This window comes from Saccopteryx bilineata, chromosome 2 (genome assembly GCF_036850765.1).
Source record: "Saccopteryx bilineata isolate mSacBil1 chromosome 2, mSacBil1_pri_phased_curated, whole genome shotgun sequence".
Classification (NCBI taxonomy): Eukaryota; Metazoa; Chordata; class Mammalia; order Chiroptera; family Emballonuridae; genus Saccopteryx; species Saccopteryx bilineata.
Genome location: NC_089491.1, coordinates 368,356,375 through 368,376,651, shown reverse-complemented (window position 1 = coordinate 368,376,651; position 20,277 = coordinate 368,356,375). Strand labels below are relative to the sequence as shown.

Sequence of the window (20,277 nt, the reverse complement as noted above, 5' to 3'; positions counted from 1 at the left end):
CTCATCTGTGAAGTGAGATGCCCACCCTGATTCTTCCTAGGTGCTCTTTCTTTGCTGTGGAGCCCAGGGCCCGGTGGGGGAGAACGACACAGGGCTGATGTCCTCCTGAGTGGTGGGTGGATACGGAAGCCACCTGAGCCACGCTAACACCTTGAATTCTCACAGGGACTCTACCAGGTGGATAGTTTCGACTCAGGGTCAAACAGTTCGAGAATCACCAAAGCAAGTTCACAAAACATTCTGACTCCAAGCCGCTGCCCTGCCTCCCAGCTTCCTTTGAGCTTCTGCCTGCCTGGTGCTCCCGGAGTTTCAGATGGAAGCATTTTACATGTGGCCCGGGGCTCCTAAGACAGGCAGGACCTGAATGCTTCGGGAGCTGGGATCAGCCCTGTTTGGCTCTATGGCCCCAAACCCTCATCAGGAAGGGAAGGGTGACCTCCCAGAAGGCTCCCACAGCATAACAGGCCTGACCCAAAAGGCCAGTTCCACTAGGGATGGACGAGGGGCTATTTGGGGTGTGTCTGATAGGCAGGGGTCTTGGTCATTGATACTGAACCACAGATGGTCTTGGTGGCCATCCCATCTAAGGACTTATGATGGAGTGATATGGCGGGATTGGGCTTTTGGGGGAGGATTTTCAGGATACTCCAACTGCCCTAGACTCAGAATGGGAACTCCAGAGTGGGGTTCAAGCACGTACCTTTCAAAAGAAGTTTCCTGACTAATCCTAGTATGAATCCCATCTCCAGGGACAGGAGTCCTGATTTAGGCCCACCGTCCTATATTTTAGGTGAAGAAATGGAAGACCAGAGAGAGTGACCAGCCTCAGGCCTCAGAAAGGGAACAGCAGGGCCTAGAGTCCCCATGTCCACTGCACAGCCCCACCTCCTCACCTGTCACCTCTCCTGGGCTCTTTCAAACCTCAATGGGACTGCGTCCTTCCATTCATGGTCTTACAGACTCTAACACAAACCCTCAGTCCAAATCACAAATCTGGCCACATCCATCCTGGGCAAAAGACTGCCTATGGCCACTGCCACTGTCAAGAGCACAAGCCCCTAAGGCTAGTAAACAGGATCTTGTTTACTATCTGAAACCTGGTCACAGTCTCGAGGCTTCATTTCTGGGCACTCCGGGCATACCTGCAGACAAGGCGCGGGTGTGGCCCTCCAGGGAGTGAATCTGGTCCCAGGAGGACTGGGGGGGCTCAAGTGGGACAGTCTGCAGCGAGTCAGCCCGATACGGCTGCAATGAGCAGCCCAGGCAGAAGGGGCAGTGAGGCCCCCACGTGTGTGCAGAACAGCGATGGAAGCCGAGACATTTGTCCTTCCCCTCGAGCCCAGTGGCTGGGCTGTTGTCAGCTCAGTGGCTGTGTGCACATATTGCAAAGCCGATGACTCTGTGACATGTGGCAAAGCTGTGACTTTCTCTGGGCACCTGCAGGCTGGCTGTGTGTAAGACATGCTCCATGCCTCCTTCACATTGTCGCGGAGGGCCGGATAAGAGACGTCTCCTTAAAAGAACAGAAGTGCTGAATGTGAGAGAGAAAGCAGGGGACAGAGGAACCCAAGCAGAGTGAAGAGGCAGTGGAACTATGAGAGAGGGTTTTCAATGCCCGGACATTTGCGTGCTGTGGAGGCTGATGTGGGTGGGCAGGACTTGTGTTTGCAGCAGGCAGCGGGCGCCTGGTCCAGAGGCGGGTACCTTTCATGGAAGAAGACTCAGAAGAAAACCTTTCTAAATGCAATTTCTGGTCTTCAAGCTTCTAAGGAAGAAAAACGTTGTTCATATGAACCACAGACGCAGGGTTTTTGTTGAAAGCATGTTGTGGGTGGAATATTGGGCCAGCCCCTTTGTGCCAGGGGCTGGGGAGGAAGAGGCCAGCCGGGGCTGGCAGGGGCCGTGTGGTGCACTGGGTTTCTGTGGGACAGGAGCCTCCAGCTGGTTCCTTCTTGGCGCTGAGGCAACCAGGAAGGGGAGGGCATGACTCATCTTTTCTCTCTCTCTCTCTTTTCCAGCCCTGGGCTCACAGTGACTACAGTGAGGGGGGAGGAGGGAAGTGAGTTTCTAGAGGGGCAGCCCCGTCCCTGTCTTGAGTGGGCCTGCTGTGTCCCCACGAGAAGGAAAAAAATTCCTGGGTGACCACATCTCCCTTCTCCGTGTCCCAAGTGCATCTAAGAGACCTGTGGCTGCGCTCAGCAGCTGGATCACACACCATTTTCTCCGTTCTCTCCCAAAACTCCATGGAAATGATGGTAAAGAGGTAAAAAAAAGAGAAAAGTATCAATCTGCAAGGACAAAGGGACTGGGGGAGCGACAGCAACGGGTCCCCGTTTCTGTGACTTCAAGGACTTTCTGGGTGGCAGGCAGCAGCTGGCGGGATGCATGGGACGTGATGGGCATGGAGGTGAGATGGCCAGATGACCGGAGTGTCCATAGTCCCATCTCGGCAATGAATTTTCGGTATGGCCTTGGAAGTCAGTGTCCTCCTTCTGAGAGACCTTTTTCCCCATCTGTAACATGAAGAGACTATGCCGGTTCTCTGATTCTTTTGGGGCCTGAATGACACGTGTTAGTTCTGATTCTGAACTGAGGCCAAGGCATTTTCTTCAAAAGCTTTCCCAGGAAACTTTAAGAACCACTGTTGTGAATGGTCTTCCAAGACCCTTCAACTGTGATACGCCAGGTCGCCCACCCAGGTGTTCACCCGAAGAACACACGGAACAGAGGGGTGACGGAGATTTAAGACCTTCTGGGGGAGATCCCGGCCCCGGGGCGGGTGGGGGGGGGATTCAGAGGTAGCTGAATGGGAATAGCAGGAGAGTCTTTAAGGAGGCAAAGGCATTGGATATGGACAGAAAGTTGCCAGCGGGAGGCAGCGGGGAGGGCCCTGCAGGTGGAGGTGACGGCAGAAGCAGAATCCCGGACGGAGAAAGCACGTGGTACATTCAGGGAATTGCAGATATAACAAACATGCGGTAATCCGTGGAGACATAGCACACGGAACCGTGAATGGCCAGGTGAACAATGTGAACTCCATGCGCTTGACAATGAGAAACCACCAGAGATTTGTGAGCTAGAGAGTGCACGACCAGTGGCGATCAGTGAGCTAGAGAGTGCACGACCAGTGGCCATCAGTGAGCTAGAGAGTGCACGACCAGTGGCCATCAGTGAGCTAGAGAGTGCACGACCAGTGGCGATCAGTGAGCTAGAGAGTGCACGACCAGTGGCCATCAGTGAGCTAGAGAGTGCACGACCAGTGGCGATCAGTGAGCTAGAGAGTGCACGACCAGTGGCGATCAGTGAGCTAGAGAGTGCACGACCAGTGGCCATCAGTGAGCTAGAGAGTGCACGACCAGTGGCCATCAGTGAGCTAGAGAGTGCACGACCAGTGGCGATCAGTGAGCTAGAGAGTGCACGACCAGTGGCGATCAGTGAGCTAGAGAGTGCACGACCAATGGCGATCAGTGAGCTAGAGAGTGCACGACCAGTGGCCATCAGTGAGCTAGAGAGTGCATGACCAATGGCGATCAGCCTCGCCCACACTCTGTGATCACAGACACATGGACACACTGGCCTCCTGATTTTAATGCATCGATTTGGCTCAGCCACTTTCTCTTGAGCATCGACTACGTGCTATTTATTGCAAAAACTGTGCACAGTGGCCTCATGACGCGGCCACTCCATAGCTGTACTGTCGCATTGCTTCTAGCCATTTCCTCACTCTTGTACCTCTCCTTCCACTCCCCCCCCCCAGTCTAAGTCTCTGAATGAATGTGCTCCTTTGTGCCTCACTGTTTGTACACAAGCCCCTTCTGCTGTGGGCATGCCCCTGTCCATTCAGCCCTCTGTGGGAGACTCTGCTAGAAGAATCTTCCCCCACGAGGCCTCTCTACACTGTCGGGAAGCCCTTCTGTGCCCTCCATGTGCCTTGTCTATTGCCATCCTTAGGCCAGATGGCTTTTACTTTCTTCTTTTTTTCTTTTTTTTTTGTATTTTTTTGTTTTTTCTGAAGTTGGAAATAGGGAGGCAGTCAGACAGACTCCTGCATGCGCCCGATCGGGATCCACCCGGCATGCCCACCAGGGGGCGATGCCCTGCCCATCTGGGGTGTTGCTCTGTTGCAACCAGGGCCATTCTAGTGCCTGAGGCAGAGGCCATGGAGCCATCCCCAGCACCCAGGCCAACTTTGCTCCAATGGAGCCTTGGCTGCAGGAGGGGAAGAGAGAGACAGAGAGGAAGGAGAGGGGGAGGGGTGGAGAAGCAGATGGGCGCCTCTCCTGTGTGCCCAGGCCGGGAATCGAACCGGGGACTCCTGCATGCCAGGCCGACACTCTACCACTGAGCCAACCAGCCAGGGCTGGCTTTTATTTTCTTTTTCTTTTGATTAATTTTAATGGGATGACATTGATAAATCAGGGTACATATGTTCAGAGAAAACAGCTCTAGGTTATTTTGCCATTTGCTTATGCTGCATTCCCATCACCCAAAGTCCAATTGTCTTTTGTCACCTTCTAACTGGTTTTCTTTGTGCCCCTCCCCTCCCCCATTCCCCTCCCTGTCCTCCCCCCCACCCCGTAACCCCTACACTCTTGTCCATGTCTCTGAGTCTCATTTTTATGTCCCACCTATGTACAGAATCATATAGTTCTTAGTTTTTTCTGATTTACTTATTTCGCTCAGTATAATGTTATTAAGGTTCATCCATGTTGTTGTAAATGATCCGATGTCATCATTTCTTATGGCTGAGTAATATTCCATAGTATATATGTACCAAAGCTTTTTAATCCACTCATCCACTGATGGACACTTGGGCTGTTTCCAGATCTTTGCTATTTTGAACAATGCTGCCATAAACATGGGGGTGCATTTCTTCTTTTTATACAGTGCTATGGTATTCTTGGGGTATATTTCTAACAGTGGGATAGCTGGGTCAAAAGGCAGTTCGATTTTAAATTTTTTGAGGAATCTCCATACTGTTTTCCACAGTGGCTGCACCAGTCTGCATTCCCACCAGCAGTGCAGGAGGGTTCCCTTTTCTCCACATCCTCGCCAACACTTATTCTGTGCTGTTTTGTTGATGAGCGTTATCCTGACTGGTGTGAGGTGATATCTCATTGTGGTTTTAATTTGCATTTCTCTAATGATTAGTGATGTTGAGCATTTTTTCATATGCCTATTGGCCATCTGTATGTCCTCTTTGGAGAAGTGTCTATTCATTTCTTTTGCCCATTTTTTGATTGGATTGTTTGTCTTCCTGGTATTAAGTTTTACAAGTTCTTTATAAATTTTGGTTATTAACCCCTTATTAGACACATTGTCTAATATATTCTCCCATTGTGTAGTTTGTCTTTTTATTCTGTTCTTATTGTCTTTAGCTGTGCAGAAGCTTTTTAGTTTGATATAGTCCCGTTTGTTTATCCAGTCTTTTATTTCACTTGCCTGTGGAGACAAATCGGCAAATATATTGCTGCAAGAGATGTCAGAGAGCTTACTGCCTATGTTTTCTTCTAAGATGCTTATGGTTTTACGGCTTATATTTAAGTCTTTTATCCATTTTGAGTTGATTTTTGTGAATGGTGTAAGTTGGTGGTCTAGTTTCATTTTTTTGCAGGTAGCTTTCCAATTTTTCCAACACCATTTGTTGAAGAGGCTGTCTTTACTCCAATGTATGCTCTTACCTCCTTTGTCAAATATCAGTTGTCCATAAAGGTGTGGGTTTATTTCTGGGTTCTCAGTTCTGTTCCATTGATCTATATGCCTGTTCTTATGCCAGTACCAGGCTGTTTTGAGTACAATGGCCTTATAGTATAACTTGATATCTGGAAGTGTGATACCTCATACTTTATTGTTCCTTTTCAGGATTGCTGAGGCTATTCATGTTGTCTTTTGGTTCCATATAAATTTTTGGAATATGTGTTCTATATCTTTGAAGTAAGTTATTGGTATTTTAATTGCTATTGCATTGAATTTATAAATTGCTTTGGGTAATATAGACATTTTAATGATGTTTATTCTTCCTAACTATGAGCATGGTATATGCTTCCACTTGTTTGTATCTTCCCTGGTTTCTTTTATCAATGTTTTATAATTTTCCGAGTACAAATCTTTAATCTCCCTGGTTAAATTTATTCCTAGGTACTTAATTTTTTTGGTTGCAATGGTAAAGGGGATTGATTCCTTAATTTCTCTTTCTGACAGTTCATTGTTAGTGTATAAAAATGCCTCTGATTTCTGAGTATTAATTTTATATCCTGCCACCTTGTTGAATTCATTTACCAGGTCTAGTAGTTTTTTGACTGCGACTTTAGGGTTTTCTATATATAATATCATATCATCTGCAAATAATGATAGTTTTACTTCTTTTTTAATTTGGATGCCTTTTATTTCTTTTTCTTATCTGATTGCTGTGGCTAGGACTTCCAGGACCATGTTAAATAAGAGTGGTGAAAGGGGGCACCCCTGCCTTGTTCCTGATCTTAAGGGGACTGATTTTAATTTTTGCCCATTGAGTATGATGTTGGCTGTGGGTTTGTCATAGATGGCCTTTATCATGTTGAGGTATGTTCCTTGTATTCGCACTTTGCTGAGAGTTTTGATCATGAATGGGTGCTGAATTTTATCAAATGCTTTTTCTGTATCTATTGAAATTATCATGTGGTTATTCTCCTTCCTTTTGTTTATGTGATGAATCACATTGATTGATTTGCAAATATTGTACCAGCTTTGCCTCCCAAGAATAAATCCCATTTGATCCTGGTATCATTTTTTTTATATATTGCTGGATCCGGTTTGCTAATATTTTGTTGAGGATTTTTGCATCTAAATTCATCAGAGATATTGGCCTATAATTTTCTTTCTTTGTGTGGTCTTTGCCTGGTTTTGGAATCAGAATTATACTTGCCTCATAAAAGGAGCTTGGAAGTCTTCCTTCCTCTTGAATTTTTTGAAATAGCTTGAGAAGGATAGGAGTTAGTTCTTCTATGAATATTTGGTAGAATTCACTTGTGAAGCCATCAGGCCCAGGACTTTTCTTTTTTGGGAGCTTTTTGATAACTGGTTCAATCTTATTTGTTGTAATTGGTCTGTTTAGGTTTTTTGATTCTTCCAGATTAATTTTTGGAAGATTATGTTTCAAGGAATTTGTCCATTTCATCTAGGTTGTCTAGATTTTTGGCGTACAGTTCTTCATAGTATTTTCTTACAATATTTTGTATTTCTGTTGTGTCAGTTGTTATTTCTCCACTCTCATTTCTAATTTTATTTATTTGAATCCTCTCTCTTTTTTTCTTGGTGAGTCTCATTAAAGGTTCATTGATCTTGTTTACCTTTTCAAAGAACCAGCTCCTAGTTTCATTGATCCTCTGTATTGTTTCTTTAGCCTCTATGTCATTTATTTCTGCTCTGATCTTTATTATTTCCTTCCTTCTACTAGCTCTGGGCTTTACTTGCTGTTCTTTTTCTAGTTCTTTTAGATGTAGGGTCAAGTTGTTTATTTGAGTTTTTTCTAGCTTCTTGAGGTATGCCTGTAATGCTATGAACCTCCCTCTCAAGACTGCTTTTGCTGTGTCCCATAAATTTTGAGTTGATATATGCTCATTATCGTTCATTTCCAGGAATTTTTTAATTTCTTCTTTGATCTCATTGTTTATCTATTCATTATTTAATAACATGCTATTTAGTTTCCAAGTGTTTGGGTATTTTTCAGTTTTTCTGTTGTGGTTGATTTCTAGTTTTATGCCATTGTGATCAGAGAAAGTGCTCGATATTATTTCAATCTTCTTAAATTTGTTGAGACTGCTTTTGTGCCCTAATATGTGGTCTATTCTAGAGAATGTACCATGAGCACTTGAAAGGAATGTATATTCTGCTGCTTTAGGGTGAAAGGTTCTGAAGATATCTATTAAATCGAGTTGATCTAGTGTGTCCTTTAAGTCTGCTGTTTCTTTGTTAATTTTCTTTCTTGAGGATCTATCTAGTGATGTTAGTGGGGTATTGAAATCCCCTACTATTATAGTATTGCTGTTGATCTCGCCCTTTAAATCCATCAAAGTCTGCTTTATATATTTAGGTGCTCCTATATTAGGTGTGTATATATTTATAATGGTTATATCTTCCTGTTGGATTGCTCCCTTTATCATTATGTAGTGACCTTTTTTATCTCTTACTATAGTCTTTGTTTTAAAGTCCACTTTGTCTGATATAAGTATTGCTACCCCAGCTTTTTTTTATTTCCATTTATGTGAAATATTTTTTTCCATCCATTTATCTTCAGTCTATGTGCATCTTTTTTTTTAAGGTGTGTCTCTTGTAGACAGCATATATATGGGTCCTGTTTTCTTATCCGTGCAGCTACCCTATGTCTTTTGATCGGATTATTTAATCCATTTACATTTAAGATTATTATTGATATGTAATTGTTTATTGCCATTTTATTCTTTAAAATTGTATTCCTGTTTTGCTATATTCTTTTTCTCCTTTGATCTGTTTACAACAGGTCCCTTAGCATTTCTTGCAGCCTTGGTTTGGTTGTAGTAAATTCCTTGAGTTTTTTTTTTTGTCTGGAAATCTTTTTATTTCTCCTTCAATTTTAAACGATAGCCTTGCTGGATAAAGTAGTCTTGGTTGTAGGCTCTTGTTCTACATTACTTTGAATATTTCCTGCCATTCCCTTTGGCCTCAAGTGTTTTTGTTGAGAATTCAGAAGTCATCCTTATGGGGACTCCTTTGTAAGTGATAGTCTTTTTTTCTCTAGCAGTTTTTAATATTTTCTCTTTATCACTTAGCTTTGGTATTTTAATTATGATGTGTCTTGGTGTTGATTTCTTTGGGTTTCTCTTTAATGGAGTTCTCTGTGCTTCCTGAACATGTGAGATGTTTTCCTGCCTAAATTGAGGGAAGTTTTCAGCTATGATATGGTTGAACTAAGTCTCTATCCCTTGTTCTTTCTCTTCTTCTTCAGAAACCCCTATGACACGGATGTTATTTCTCTTCATGTTATCACAGAGCTCTTTAAGAGTTTCCTCAGATTTTTTGAGTCTCTTTTCTTTTTTCTGCTCTGCTTCCATGCCTTTATTTATTGTGTCCTCTAACTCACTGATTCAATTCTCAGCTTCATCCATCCTGCTTTTAATTCCTTCCATTGTGTTCTTCATTTCTGATATTGTATTTGTCATTTCTGACTGATTCTTTTTTATTATTTCAATGTTCATTTTTATATCTGCTATCTCTTTATTTAGGTGTTCATAATGACCATCTATTGTTGTTCTAATATCTTTGAGCATCCCAATAATTGTTATTTTAAACTCTGCATCTGGTAATTTGGTTATATCTGTTTTATTCAGGTCCTTTTCTGGGGATTTCTCTTGACTCATTTGTGTTGCCTTTCTCTGCCTTCTCATCTTCTCTGTGTAAAAGAAGATCTTGGTCACTGGAGCCCACTGGGTGTGGCCTCTGTTCCCTAGGTATGGTCTGTCTACAGGCCCACCACCCTCTCTGCTGTTGCTGCCTAGGGCGTTTGGGTATGGACGTTGCCGGTGTCTTCCCACTGGGGCTGTTGCTGTGGTTTCCGCCTTTCCTTTACAGGGTGGCTGTGATCACGTGCTCGGGTGTACAAGCTTGATGTCCTTGGCCTTTGCCCTGCCCCCGTGGGTGGCGTTATGCTCGGCCCTGAGGGCAGTGGCGAGCACCTTTGCTCAGCTGCGGGTCTCGACCTGTTTCTGGGCTTCCACCTCACTCTTGCAGGAGGAGCCCACTCGTGGGAGGGCTGCTAGCCTTGGCTCCACAGGCCAGGCAGGACTGCGTGCCCATGCTCAGTAGTGGACTCTGCCTGTTCTGGGCTTTTGGCTGCACCCCCATGGGAGGAGCCAGTTCCCAAGTCAGGCCACAAGCCTGGGTTCCACAGGCGGGGCAAGGCTGTGCTCCTGCACCCTTGCTCAAGGGCTGGTCTCCACCCCCTCCAGGGTTCCCGCCCTTCTTCCGCAGGCTGGATTACAGGTGGCGGCAGCTGGGCTTGACTGCTTTTGTATGCCTCCTCCTCCCAAGCCAGGCAAGACTGAGCTCACACCTGGGCCCAGTGGTGGCCACCCCGCTTCTGCCCTCGGTGACAGAACCGCGCCTCCGCATCCCGCTGCCGCCCGCCCTCCAGGGAACCCTCAGCCGTGTGGGTGGGGGTGCTGCAGCTCAGACCCTAATACTCACTACTATAGCCCGGAGAGCTCCCTCCTTCTAAGCGACTCTGCTCTGAGTGCCACGGGAGAGCTTGTTTGGCTGGTGTCCTGCTTCCCTTTGCTGGCATTGCTATTTCCAGGGGAAATATTCACTTCAGATTTGGGGAGTGACTCGTCCCAGGGGTTAGGGTGGCTGTCTCCCAAAATGTTTCTCCCTGTGCCTCCTAGATTACACTCTCTTCCTGCTACTCTGATCTTCTCCTCTCTGCCCATTCCCCGGAGCCCCGGGTGAGTGGTTGTGAGAGAGGTTTTCTGCACAGTCCCTTAAGAAGAATCCTGGGTCTGAGAAATCAGACTCTTTCTCACAAACAGTATACTGCCTTGTTTCCTGCTAAATACTGTCCATACACCTCTTCTAGGCTCTGGGGCTGCAGGCTGGGGCTTTGTTCCTGGGATTCAGGACCCTCCCCTCTCTGCTAAACTCACTTCCCGCTACCCGAGTTTCTCCCGGCTGCCGTTCGCTCTGGGGAGCTGGGCAGCCCTCTCCGCATTTCTGCTTTTCCTACCAGTCTTGGTGTAGCTTCTTCAGTGTTCCTTGGTTGAAGAGTCCTCTTAGTTTAGTCCAAAGTTGGTTTTTCCAGATGATAGTTCTTTTTTATTTTTATTTTTATTTTTATTTTTATTTTTATTTTTATTTTCTTTTTCTAAAGCTGGAAATGGGGAGAGACAGTCAGACAGACTCCCGCATGCGCCCGACCGGGATCCACCCGGCACGCCCACCAGGGGCGACGTTCTGCCCACCAGGGGGCGATGCTCTGCCCCTCCGGGGCGTCGCTCTGCCGCGACCAGAGCCACTCTAGCGCCTGAGGCAGAGGCCAAGGAGCCATCCCCAGCACCTGGGCCATCTTTGCTCCAATGGAGCCTTGGCTGCGGGAGGGGAAGAGAGAGACAGAGAGGAAGGAGGGGAGGGGTGGAGAAGCAGATGGGCACTTCTCCTATGTGCCCTGGCTGGGAATCGAACCCGGGTCCCCCACACTCCAGGCTGACGCTCTACGGCTGAGCCAACCAGCCAGGGCCACCAGATGATAGTTCTTATAATTAGTTTGTAATCCACTTTGGTTCTGGGAGGTGGGAGTTGGTACATCCACCTACTCCATCACCATCTTGTCTTCTCTTGGCTTTTATTTTCTTATATGTGAGTCAACAGGCAGCAGCTCGATGGAGGTCAGGCTGTGCAGCTCATTAATTTTTCTGTCTGGCTAACAGAGCACCTAGAACAGGGCAGAAAAATGTGAAATGATTGCCAAAGGAAATATCTGGGCCAGGCACTTGACATAGCAGATCTTTCTTAATGCTATCACACACCCATAAGGCACGGGTTCCTATTTCCATCTTGTACTGACTCGGGCAAGTTTGCGCAACTGCTAACTTGAAGGGCTGGGCTTCACACACACATGTCTCAGTCCTGGTCCAGGGCTCTTCAGCTCTGCCATGATCTGGGGACAGAGGCTGCATCCCTGGATGAAGAGATGTGGGATCAGAGAAGCCACAAACAGGCCACTTCCTCTCGTGTACCCTTTTCCACTTCTCAGAGGAACAGCTCCTACTCATTTTTTTCGAGATCCTTATCTGCTCCGGCACGCGAGGAAGTTGCACACGCCTAAAAGAAATAGGGAGAGGTGTGTTCAGAGTGGACCTGAGTAATCACCTCTTCTCCTGGTGACTTCCCCACCTCTGCACCAGGCCTGCAAACCCCCACCCACTCATCTTCTCTCTAATAAAAGCCCTGAGCTCTGCAAGATGGGCCAGGGGAGAGCACTTAGCCTCACCAGCCTCATTGAGACCATTCCAGGGAGGCCTGAGCCAGAAAGCCCGCAATGAAGCTCATCACCGTGGCCCTGGTGTGCCTGCTGGTGGCTGGGATGTGGCTGCAGGATGTGAGCAGCATGAGCCGTGAGTGGAGCTGGAGACACTTGGCTTCACTTTGGGGAGGGCAAAAACGCAGGCAGGCGCTCTGGGGTTTCAGGCAGGGCTTACCCTAAACTCACTGCCTCTGTCTCCTCTGCTCCAGGAAGAGTTCTTCCTGAAGAGGAGGATGCAGGACTTGGAATGGGTGGGGGGCAGAGGGCCAGTAGGAGAAGCACGAGTCTGAGCAAACACAGACTGTTGAGCCACAGGCCTTGGTGAGAAGGGGCTCAGCCTCATCCGGATTCTGCGGACTGTTGTGTGGGAGCTGGGAGGTTATTGGTCTAAGCTGGGAGGTCTGAGGGCGACACTGGCTCTTGCTTCCACAATGTGACAGATGATGGGCAGAGGTGAGGACCTGAGGCTATGACAGTTGACTAACCTTGGGCAAGTCACTTTACTTCTCAAACTCTGGTTGTCCCTGTCATTAAAGTGGGGCTGATAATGCCTACCTTCTCAAACTGTAGAGAATACTGACCTAATACTTAATATACAAGAGGGGTTTTAAAAACAGTAAAACCAGGAGGAAGGAGCAAGGATTGGAATGCAAATCTTTAGAGGGTGGGCTGGGTGGGGGGTGGTGGTGTGTACAAACCAGCAGAGTGGGGGTTGGGGGTGAGGACACAGCTGAGGACGAGGGGAACAGGGCATTCTGGAGAGTAAACTGGGGTGTTGACTAGTTTCTGGAAGCTCCTCTCTTGTCATTTTATCAGTTTGAACGTCTGGGACAGTTTCTCATCCCGCCCCAGTTTCTTGGACGGCATGCACCAGACTCGCCAGGTCCCCGGGGTCTGAGGTCCAGAGCCCTCGAACTCAAATATCAGGGCAGCACCACTCCCTACGGGTGGGATGTCAGAGCTGGAAGAGGCTTCGGAGATCAGTCTGAAAGGTTTTACTTTACAGATGGTAGATCTGGGGCCCCCGTGAGGCTCATCGATCATGGCCACTAGCTGGCTTTAGGGGAGCCAGGATCTGAACCCCAGGGTCCTGACTCAGCCTAAGTACAGAACCAGGTGGCTGACAGGCCAGCGCTGCACCAGGGCCCTCTAAATGTGGTTCCACAGCCTAAGCCTGTCCTGGAGGGTTTTGTTGATTTTAAAACCAGCCGGAAAGAGAGGAAAGAAACCCAGGTTGAGAAAGAGATAAAACCATTTTTGTGTTTCTCTTATAGTGCAAGTGCCATCCTCCATTTGTTGCTTCAAGTTTATGAGGAAAAAGATTCACAAGAAAAGAATCACGTGTTACAAAGATACCAGTTCCTTCTGCCCCCATCAGAGGGGTGTAATGTGAGTATCATTCCCTGGTCAGTTCCTGACCTCTCTTCCATCCAAAATTAGACTCTCGGACGCTAGATGGCAATGTCCCACCAGGTTAAGGTTTCTAAACCCAGAGAGCGAGGCCATCAAAACCTGGGTGCAGAGCTGACTGTGGGCACTAGGGGGCGCTCCGTGCTTCCTAGCATGTGCCAGGAGTGCTGCACCTGTGTTCCTGCAGTGGCTTTTATTTCTTGGAGTTTCAAGGAACCAAGTATTATGTTGTAATATTTTATGCCCAGAGGAAGAAATTGCTTAAAAGGTTCAGGCATTACTACATAGCGAAAAGAGCAAGAGGGGTGTCCCAATTAGCTCCTGACTCCAGGTTTGCCAACCCATAGTCTTAGGTGACTTGGGGCAGGTAACTCTTCTGCACTGCATTATCCTTTGCACTCCTTACCTGTGAAGCGGAGAAACACGAGAACGTCATCACGGGGTCACTACGAAGCTTGAATGAAGCAGCCCACACTTGTTCAGAGTCCATATGGCACTTCCGTGTGTGTTGCTTTGGTTGACCACCTTGGGGTGCCCATTTTTATTATCATGAAAAATGAGGTTCAGGGAGGGGGAAAGCATTCAGATCACCCAGATAATAAAAGGCCGAACTGGTCTATAGTTAGGACAATAGCCAAGTTGAGAAGGTGGGCAGATCAGAAAAGAAACACATACCCAAACAGGGACTGAGCACCCCGGATGTACACAGACACAGGAAACGATGGGGGAGAGGGGCCCTCCAAGATAGTCTAGGAAGGGGATTTTCTGGGCTAGTGATCCTCAGAATATTTTCCGTCCTCAGCGGCACCCTGGTACACTGATCGACATCTCAGGGGAAGAGGCCCAGGAAACACAATAAGCTTCCCCTGAAGCTTGGGCATTCTGCCTGGTGCGCAAGCCACGGCTCGGATGTGTTGGATTCATATTTTACAGAGACAGTGGCTCAGGGGCATGCAGCAGCAAAGAGGGGAAGATGGGACTTGTACGTGGTACCCAGCGAGTGACTTGGTGCCTCCTTTGTTTTCTGCCCACAGATTATCATTGAGAAAGGGCAAAGAGCACTGTGCCTTGAAAGGAGACCAATGGGTTGATGACCTCTTAGACAAGCTACAGCCCTGCAAGACAAAGGAAATGTGATTTGATACCTTTCTACCCAGGACTCCGGAGACCGTGTGGCTTTACCTCTCCCCCCCCCCCCATCCCACCTCCACAACCCCACAACTCACAACCCTTCACCAGCTTTGCACCAATTTTGCTGGGTCGTGGAAGGTCGGCTGGGTCCTGATAAGCTATATTGTCGCACTTTATGTATTTAAATTATAGAGTCTTCAATCCCTGCTTCCCTGTACCTCTTAGACCCCACAGGGATTTCAGGGTGCTAACTTGATTGGCATTGAGAGGCTCGGGCCAGGGGCTGGAGGGTGGGGGTAGGGAGAGACATGTTAAACCTGGTGCCAAGGGAACTGATCTCTTGTCACTATGAACCAATAAATGATTGACTCCACTCAGCTGACTGTCTTTGTCCTGGGGGCTAAGTGTTGACTCGAGCTGTGATGTAGACTCTTGGCTTCCAGCTTGGCAGGGGGACAAGGCACAGTGTAGCAGCAAGCTTGTGCCCAGGGCTGGGTCCACATTTGGGTTCGGGACACCCTCCCTTCCTGCCCTACCCAGAGGGTTCAGGGGCTGATGTTATTCAAAAGTCATAGCTGCTCCGGCTGGAGGTGATGTTGTGAGGTCACCTGCCTATAAGATATTGACAGTCCCATTTTACAGATGAGGAGACTGAGGGCTGGGGAGGGATGTAGACAGGACTGAGGATACTTAGCAAGTCAGGGTTAGATCTGGCATTGGAGTCCAGGGCTCCTGCCTTCCAGATCAGAAACTTTTCCAATGTCCCAAGATGCCAGGTGATTGCTTGACCCAGCATAGCACAGGCCCTGTGGAGTGGGTTAACAGGGCCTTCTCCTTGGGGAGGTGTGGGGAAAACAGCTGTTAGTCTTGCTCGCTGGTTTCCTGGCTGCGAACACTTTGCACGATTAGTGCGTGAGCACGTAGCAGAAAGCCAGGTGTGTGTCTCTAGGAAAAGCTATGGGTGCTTTCCCTTGGGGGCGATTCTCCCAGATGGCTCTCCCTCTACCACGAGGCACAGTTCCCTGATTCCCTCAGCCGCCACCGTGAGGGGTGATTTTCCTCATCCCTTGCCCTCCACTGCAATGAGCGGTTTTCCTTGGTTTATTCGCTCACCCATCTCTGCGAGCCTCCAATAAATGGTCAATGGCCCAATGCTTTCCGGCTCTGCAGTTCCTCTACTGACTGCCTGAATTCAATGTGAACCTGCCTGGCCTTGACCACCGGCATTACAGGAGGGTCCTGGTGAGTGTCCAGCATAAGTGGAAGGCCCAGGTATCATAGAGATGCCAACACAACTCAATTAAAGGAGAGAGGCAGTCTTAGGAAGGGCAAGAGACCCCTTGGTGGACATAGAAGAAGGGATAATCATAAGTTCCAACTTGCATAATGTGTGACCCTTGGGACAACAGCAAAGGAGGGCAGTAAATTCTGGGTCTCGAGATTGACACCCCTTTAAAAGCCAGCTTGGTGGCTATAGGGGAGAGGGTCTCATGTCTTGTGTCTCAGGACTTCTCCCTCTTTCTCCAGCATTTGGCATGTCCCATGTCTGGTCCACTCTTCCTGAACAGCCTCCTCCCCCTCCCCCGCCCCCATGACCGCCCTGACTCCCTCATTTCCGCTTGCCTGGACCAGGCTGCTCCTGGTTCTCCCGTGCCACATCCATCCTGCCCAAGGCCACAGGCTACTGTCCCTGACATCCCCCAAAGCCTTGAGCGTCTTCCTCCCGTCTTCAGAACTAACGCCAAACTCCCCACCGGGACACTGCAATTCCTCTATAACCACACCACAACCTTCTTTTTAAAGCCTCTAATGTTTCCACTTTGGAACCAAACTCCTGAGCATATAGGGACCGCCCTTCCAAGCCCCTCCCCTCCTTTCCACCCTGTACCTCTTCTATGAGAGTCTTGCTGTGACCATGAGACATCCTCCAAGGCTGACCCCAAGCCCCAAGGTTGACCTTGTCCTATCTTCTCTGTCAAGTTTTTTTTTTTTTTTCTTTCCTGAAGCTGGAAACGGGGAGAGACAGTCAGACAGACTCCCGCATGCGCCCGACCGGGATCCACCCGGCACGCCCACCAGGGGGCGACGCTCTGCCCACCAGGGGGCGATGCTCTGCCCCTCCAGGGCGTCGCTCTGTTGCGACCAGAGCCACTCTAGCGCCTGGGGCAGAGGCCAAGGAGCCATCCCCAGCGCCCGGGCCATCTTTGCTCCAATGGAGCCTCGCTGCAGGAGGGGAAGAGAGAGACAGAGAGGAAGGAGAGGGGGAGGGGTGGAGAAGCAAATGGGCGCTTCTCCTGTGTGCCCTGGCCGGGAATCGAACCCGGGACTTCTGCACGCCAGGCCAACGCTCTACCACTGAGCCAACTGGCCAGGGCCTCTTCTCTGTCAAGTTTAATGCTAACTAGAACTGGGTAATCTGGTTTTCCCCAACCGGGGTGGGGGGTGATCAGGTACATATAATGTGTGTATTACTCCAGGATGGAGGAGTGCTCCCAGCAAGGGGGCACCAGCTCAGCCCGACCAGTTAGAAGCTGATACTGGAACTGGAGCCATTATTCTAGAATATTCAAGGCTGGTAAGTCGAACCGTCCCTAACTCTCAGATGAGCCTCAGCTAGCCACGGCCAGGTGCAACCTGCATTCCTGAAGTGCCCTCTGCCATCCACCTGCACCCTAGAGCTCTCCCTACTGACTGGAAGTTCCCTTCAAAGAAAACACCACTGTAAGAGATTTTAAACAAAATGTATTTTTCTGGAAAAAGTCAGCAGTTCTACGATTGCATTCATCTTTCCACAATAACACGCTTGGGGAACAATGCCTGACAATCTCAAGGCACTTTCCTCCCTAGTTGCAACAGTCCTTCACCCCCACGATTCCTGCAGGCAAGGTCACAACCCCCCCCCCCCCCCGCCCCGGGAGGTAGGCAGGAGAGGGACCCCGCCCCCCATGCCACAGGAGGAGGAATGCACTCATGACAGGAACCGACAGCTCAAGGCCTTGCTTGAAAAAGAGTGTAATAGTCCAAATTAACCCCAAACCAGCAACAATTCAAATAATAGTATGTATTCCTCAAGACGAAAATGTTTCGCTTCATAAAACACCCTATTTGAAAATTGCAGCGCTATTAGCCCAGGGGTGGCCGGAGGAGAGTAAATACTCATTTTTCCTATTCAGGCTTGGCTGCAGCTCGGCTGGCAGAGTTCAAGGCCTCCGGCTGTGAGATCTTTGATCCAGGTGTTTCACGTACTGCTGGACCCACTTCTCCTTTGGGCTGACACAGATCTCCTTGGCCAGTTTGGTTCTGAAGCTGTGGATGCAGAAGGGCCAGCACATTAGATGGCGCACTTGAGGGTTTTACCTTCAGGAGGAAGGAACGGTGTTTACAGAAGGGGCCTCTGGAGATCGTTGCTGTTTTTGCCACCCCGGGGGAAGCTGGCCTGGCCACCAAAGCCACCCCGAGGTTGTGACCTGGCTCCCAGTCAGGGAGCATGCTATTACTGTCCCTCTCTGGGCCTGTTTTTGATCTGATAATGAGAGGATCTGGATTATATAGTCTGGTTAGACCTTATCCCTTGACTATAAAGTCCCAAAGGAGTCTGATGCCTGCCTTCTGGGCCAGGACTTAGGGTCGGGGGCTCTGGGGAATGGGGTGAGCTGAGGTGGGCGTGGAGGCGAGCGGGGGTTCTCCACTCACATGACAGCTCTCTGGGCACACTGGCTGCTGGTGATTTGATAGCTCTTCAGCCTCTGCAAGGGGATCTTCTTATTGTTAAATGTGAAACAGCAAGTGAGCAGCGTGGTGAACGCATCTGGAAGTCAAGTCACAAAGAAAAGGCCCTTGAGGAGGTGCTGGGCTTCCCTCAGCTTGACCGCAGCAGGAAATGTCTGCAGGAAGGGGACAGCCAGAAAGGGAGCGAGGGTCTCACCCTCCCACCCCCACCCCCGGGTTCAGCGCTCCTGCCGTGGCCCCAAGGCGGTGGGACCTAGATGTGAAGTCCCTTTTCTCAGCTGCATGGTGGGGACACATCACGGCTGACCTTGGAGGACAATAGGACAGATCCTGGATATGCCCCTCACTCTGCAGAGTTTGGGAAGATCAGCTGGGCCAAAGCAAAGGCCCTGGGTTTGGAGTGGGCATCTCGGGTTTTATTCTGGCTTTCCCGTGGCCCGGGGTGGGCGGGGGGCGGGAGGATAGAACTCCCCTTGTTCCCAACCTGAGCTCTGCTTTCTGTATTTAAAATGAGATGCCTGAGTAAAAAAAAAAAAAACGAGAGAGAGAGAGAGAGAGAGAGAGAGAGAGAACTCATGAACAGAGACAACAGTGTGGGGATTGCGGGGCTGGGGGTGGGGTGGGGACAAACAGTGATGGGCGGAGACTTGACTTGAGGGGGAGAACACACACTAGGTGTCCAGAGATGTGCTGTATTGTAGAATTGTGCTCCCGAAACCTGTATAATAGTGTTCACTAGGGTCACCCAAATAAATTCAATGAAAAAGAAATAAAATCAAGTTAGATGTTACAGGGGAACTCCTAGGAACCCCGGCTGCTCTGAGAGGTTGGGAAGGAGGGAACTTTAGCTTAGGACTTTCTAAAAGGAGAGAGAAACAGAGAGAAGGGGGGAGGGACAGAAGGAGGGGCCTCACCTGGCTGAGCGAGCACTTGGAGGCTGAAGGCGGCGGCTGTGAGCAGGAGGCACAGAAGGGCTGCGGAGAGCTTCATGCTGCAGGGTGAAGTTGTGAGCTCCTACGGGTGCAGATGTGAGCTCCTACGGGTGCAGATGTGAGCTCCTACAGGTGCAGATGTGAGCCCCTGTGTGTGCTGTTGGTGTCTGGGCTCGTCTCAGCCTCTTCTCCTCAGGCAGCTCTCTGCCTGCCTTTTATAGGAAACAGAGAGGGTGGGAGCTCCCAGACAGATGTTTTCCTGGGCAGGGTCCTGGTCAAGTCAACATGAAGAGGGGTCCTGAATGTGCTGAGCTGAAGCCCAGGCTGCCAGAGCGTTTCCCAGGAAACGCCAGAAGGAAGCTGTGGGCAGCAGCAGGGTAGGCGCTGCTTCCTTCCAGCCCTGCGCTGCAGGGAGCGGTCCAGGCAGCTTTTTCCATTGTCTTGCTTAAACCAGAATGAAAAATAACTCCTGTAGAGAAAGAGCACAGGGTAAGGGCTTCACACACTATATGTGTTTAGTCTAGATGAGGTCTATTCCACTATCATCATACCCACTTACCGGGCGATCATCGAGGTGCAGAGGGATGAAACCACCGGATCAAAGTGACGGAATGAGGGGTGACACCGGCAGAGAACACTAGTCTGTGTACATCTAGCCACCAGGGTGGTTCCAAACATTCATTAAAGCTGCAGAAGTTTTTCTCCAAGCCCAGTTTCTGTTTGTTTATTTGTTTGTTTGTTTTTTGTGGACATCCCATACTTGAAACAAGTCAAAGCCAACTTCTGGCGACAGAGGCTTCTCGCGTTGCATATTGGTGCCGTCTTCCATCCGCACTTTGGGCCCAGACGGATATGGTTTGAAAATCACTGATTTATGCAGGCCTCTTGTTTTCAGGAACGTCTACTGAGTTTCTCAAGCTGTTGGTGAAAGAGGGTGTGCACCTGAGCTAGGAGCTAGGGGGTTGCTGCCATGGGCTGGTGGGAGGGGACCAGCCAGGACTCCCCTAAAAACCTGGCGAGGCAGGGCCCTTTGCCTGAGGTTCC

General features: G+C 49.0%; 1 protein-coding gene across 1 annotated transcript; it reads right to left on the bottom strand.

Annotated features, from left to right (window-relative positions):
* Nucleotides 1-17,540: 17,540 nt before the first annotated feature.
* LOC136323539 (C-C motif chemokine 13-like) lies at nt 17,541-19,297 on the bottom strand. The gene is made up of 3 exons (XM_066255378.1): nt 19,216-19,297; nt 18,266-18,380; nt 17,541-17,878 (listed from the first exon to the last, which is right to left on the bottom strand). The coding sequence occupies exons 1-3, from the start codon at nt 19,289-19,291 to the stop codon at nt 17,773-17,775; spliced, it is 297 nt and encodes a 98-aa protein (XP_066111475.1). The 5' UTR covers nt 19,292-19,297; the 3' UTR covers nt 17,541-17,772.
* Between the last annotated feature and the right edge of the window lie 980 nt (nt 19,298-20,277).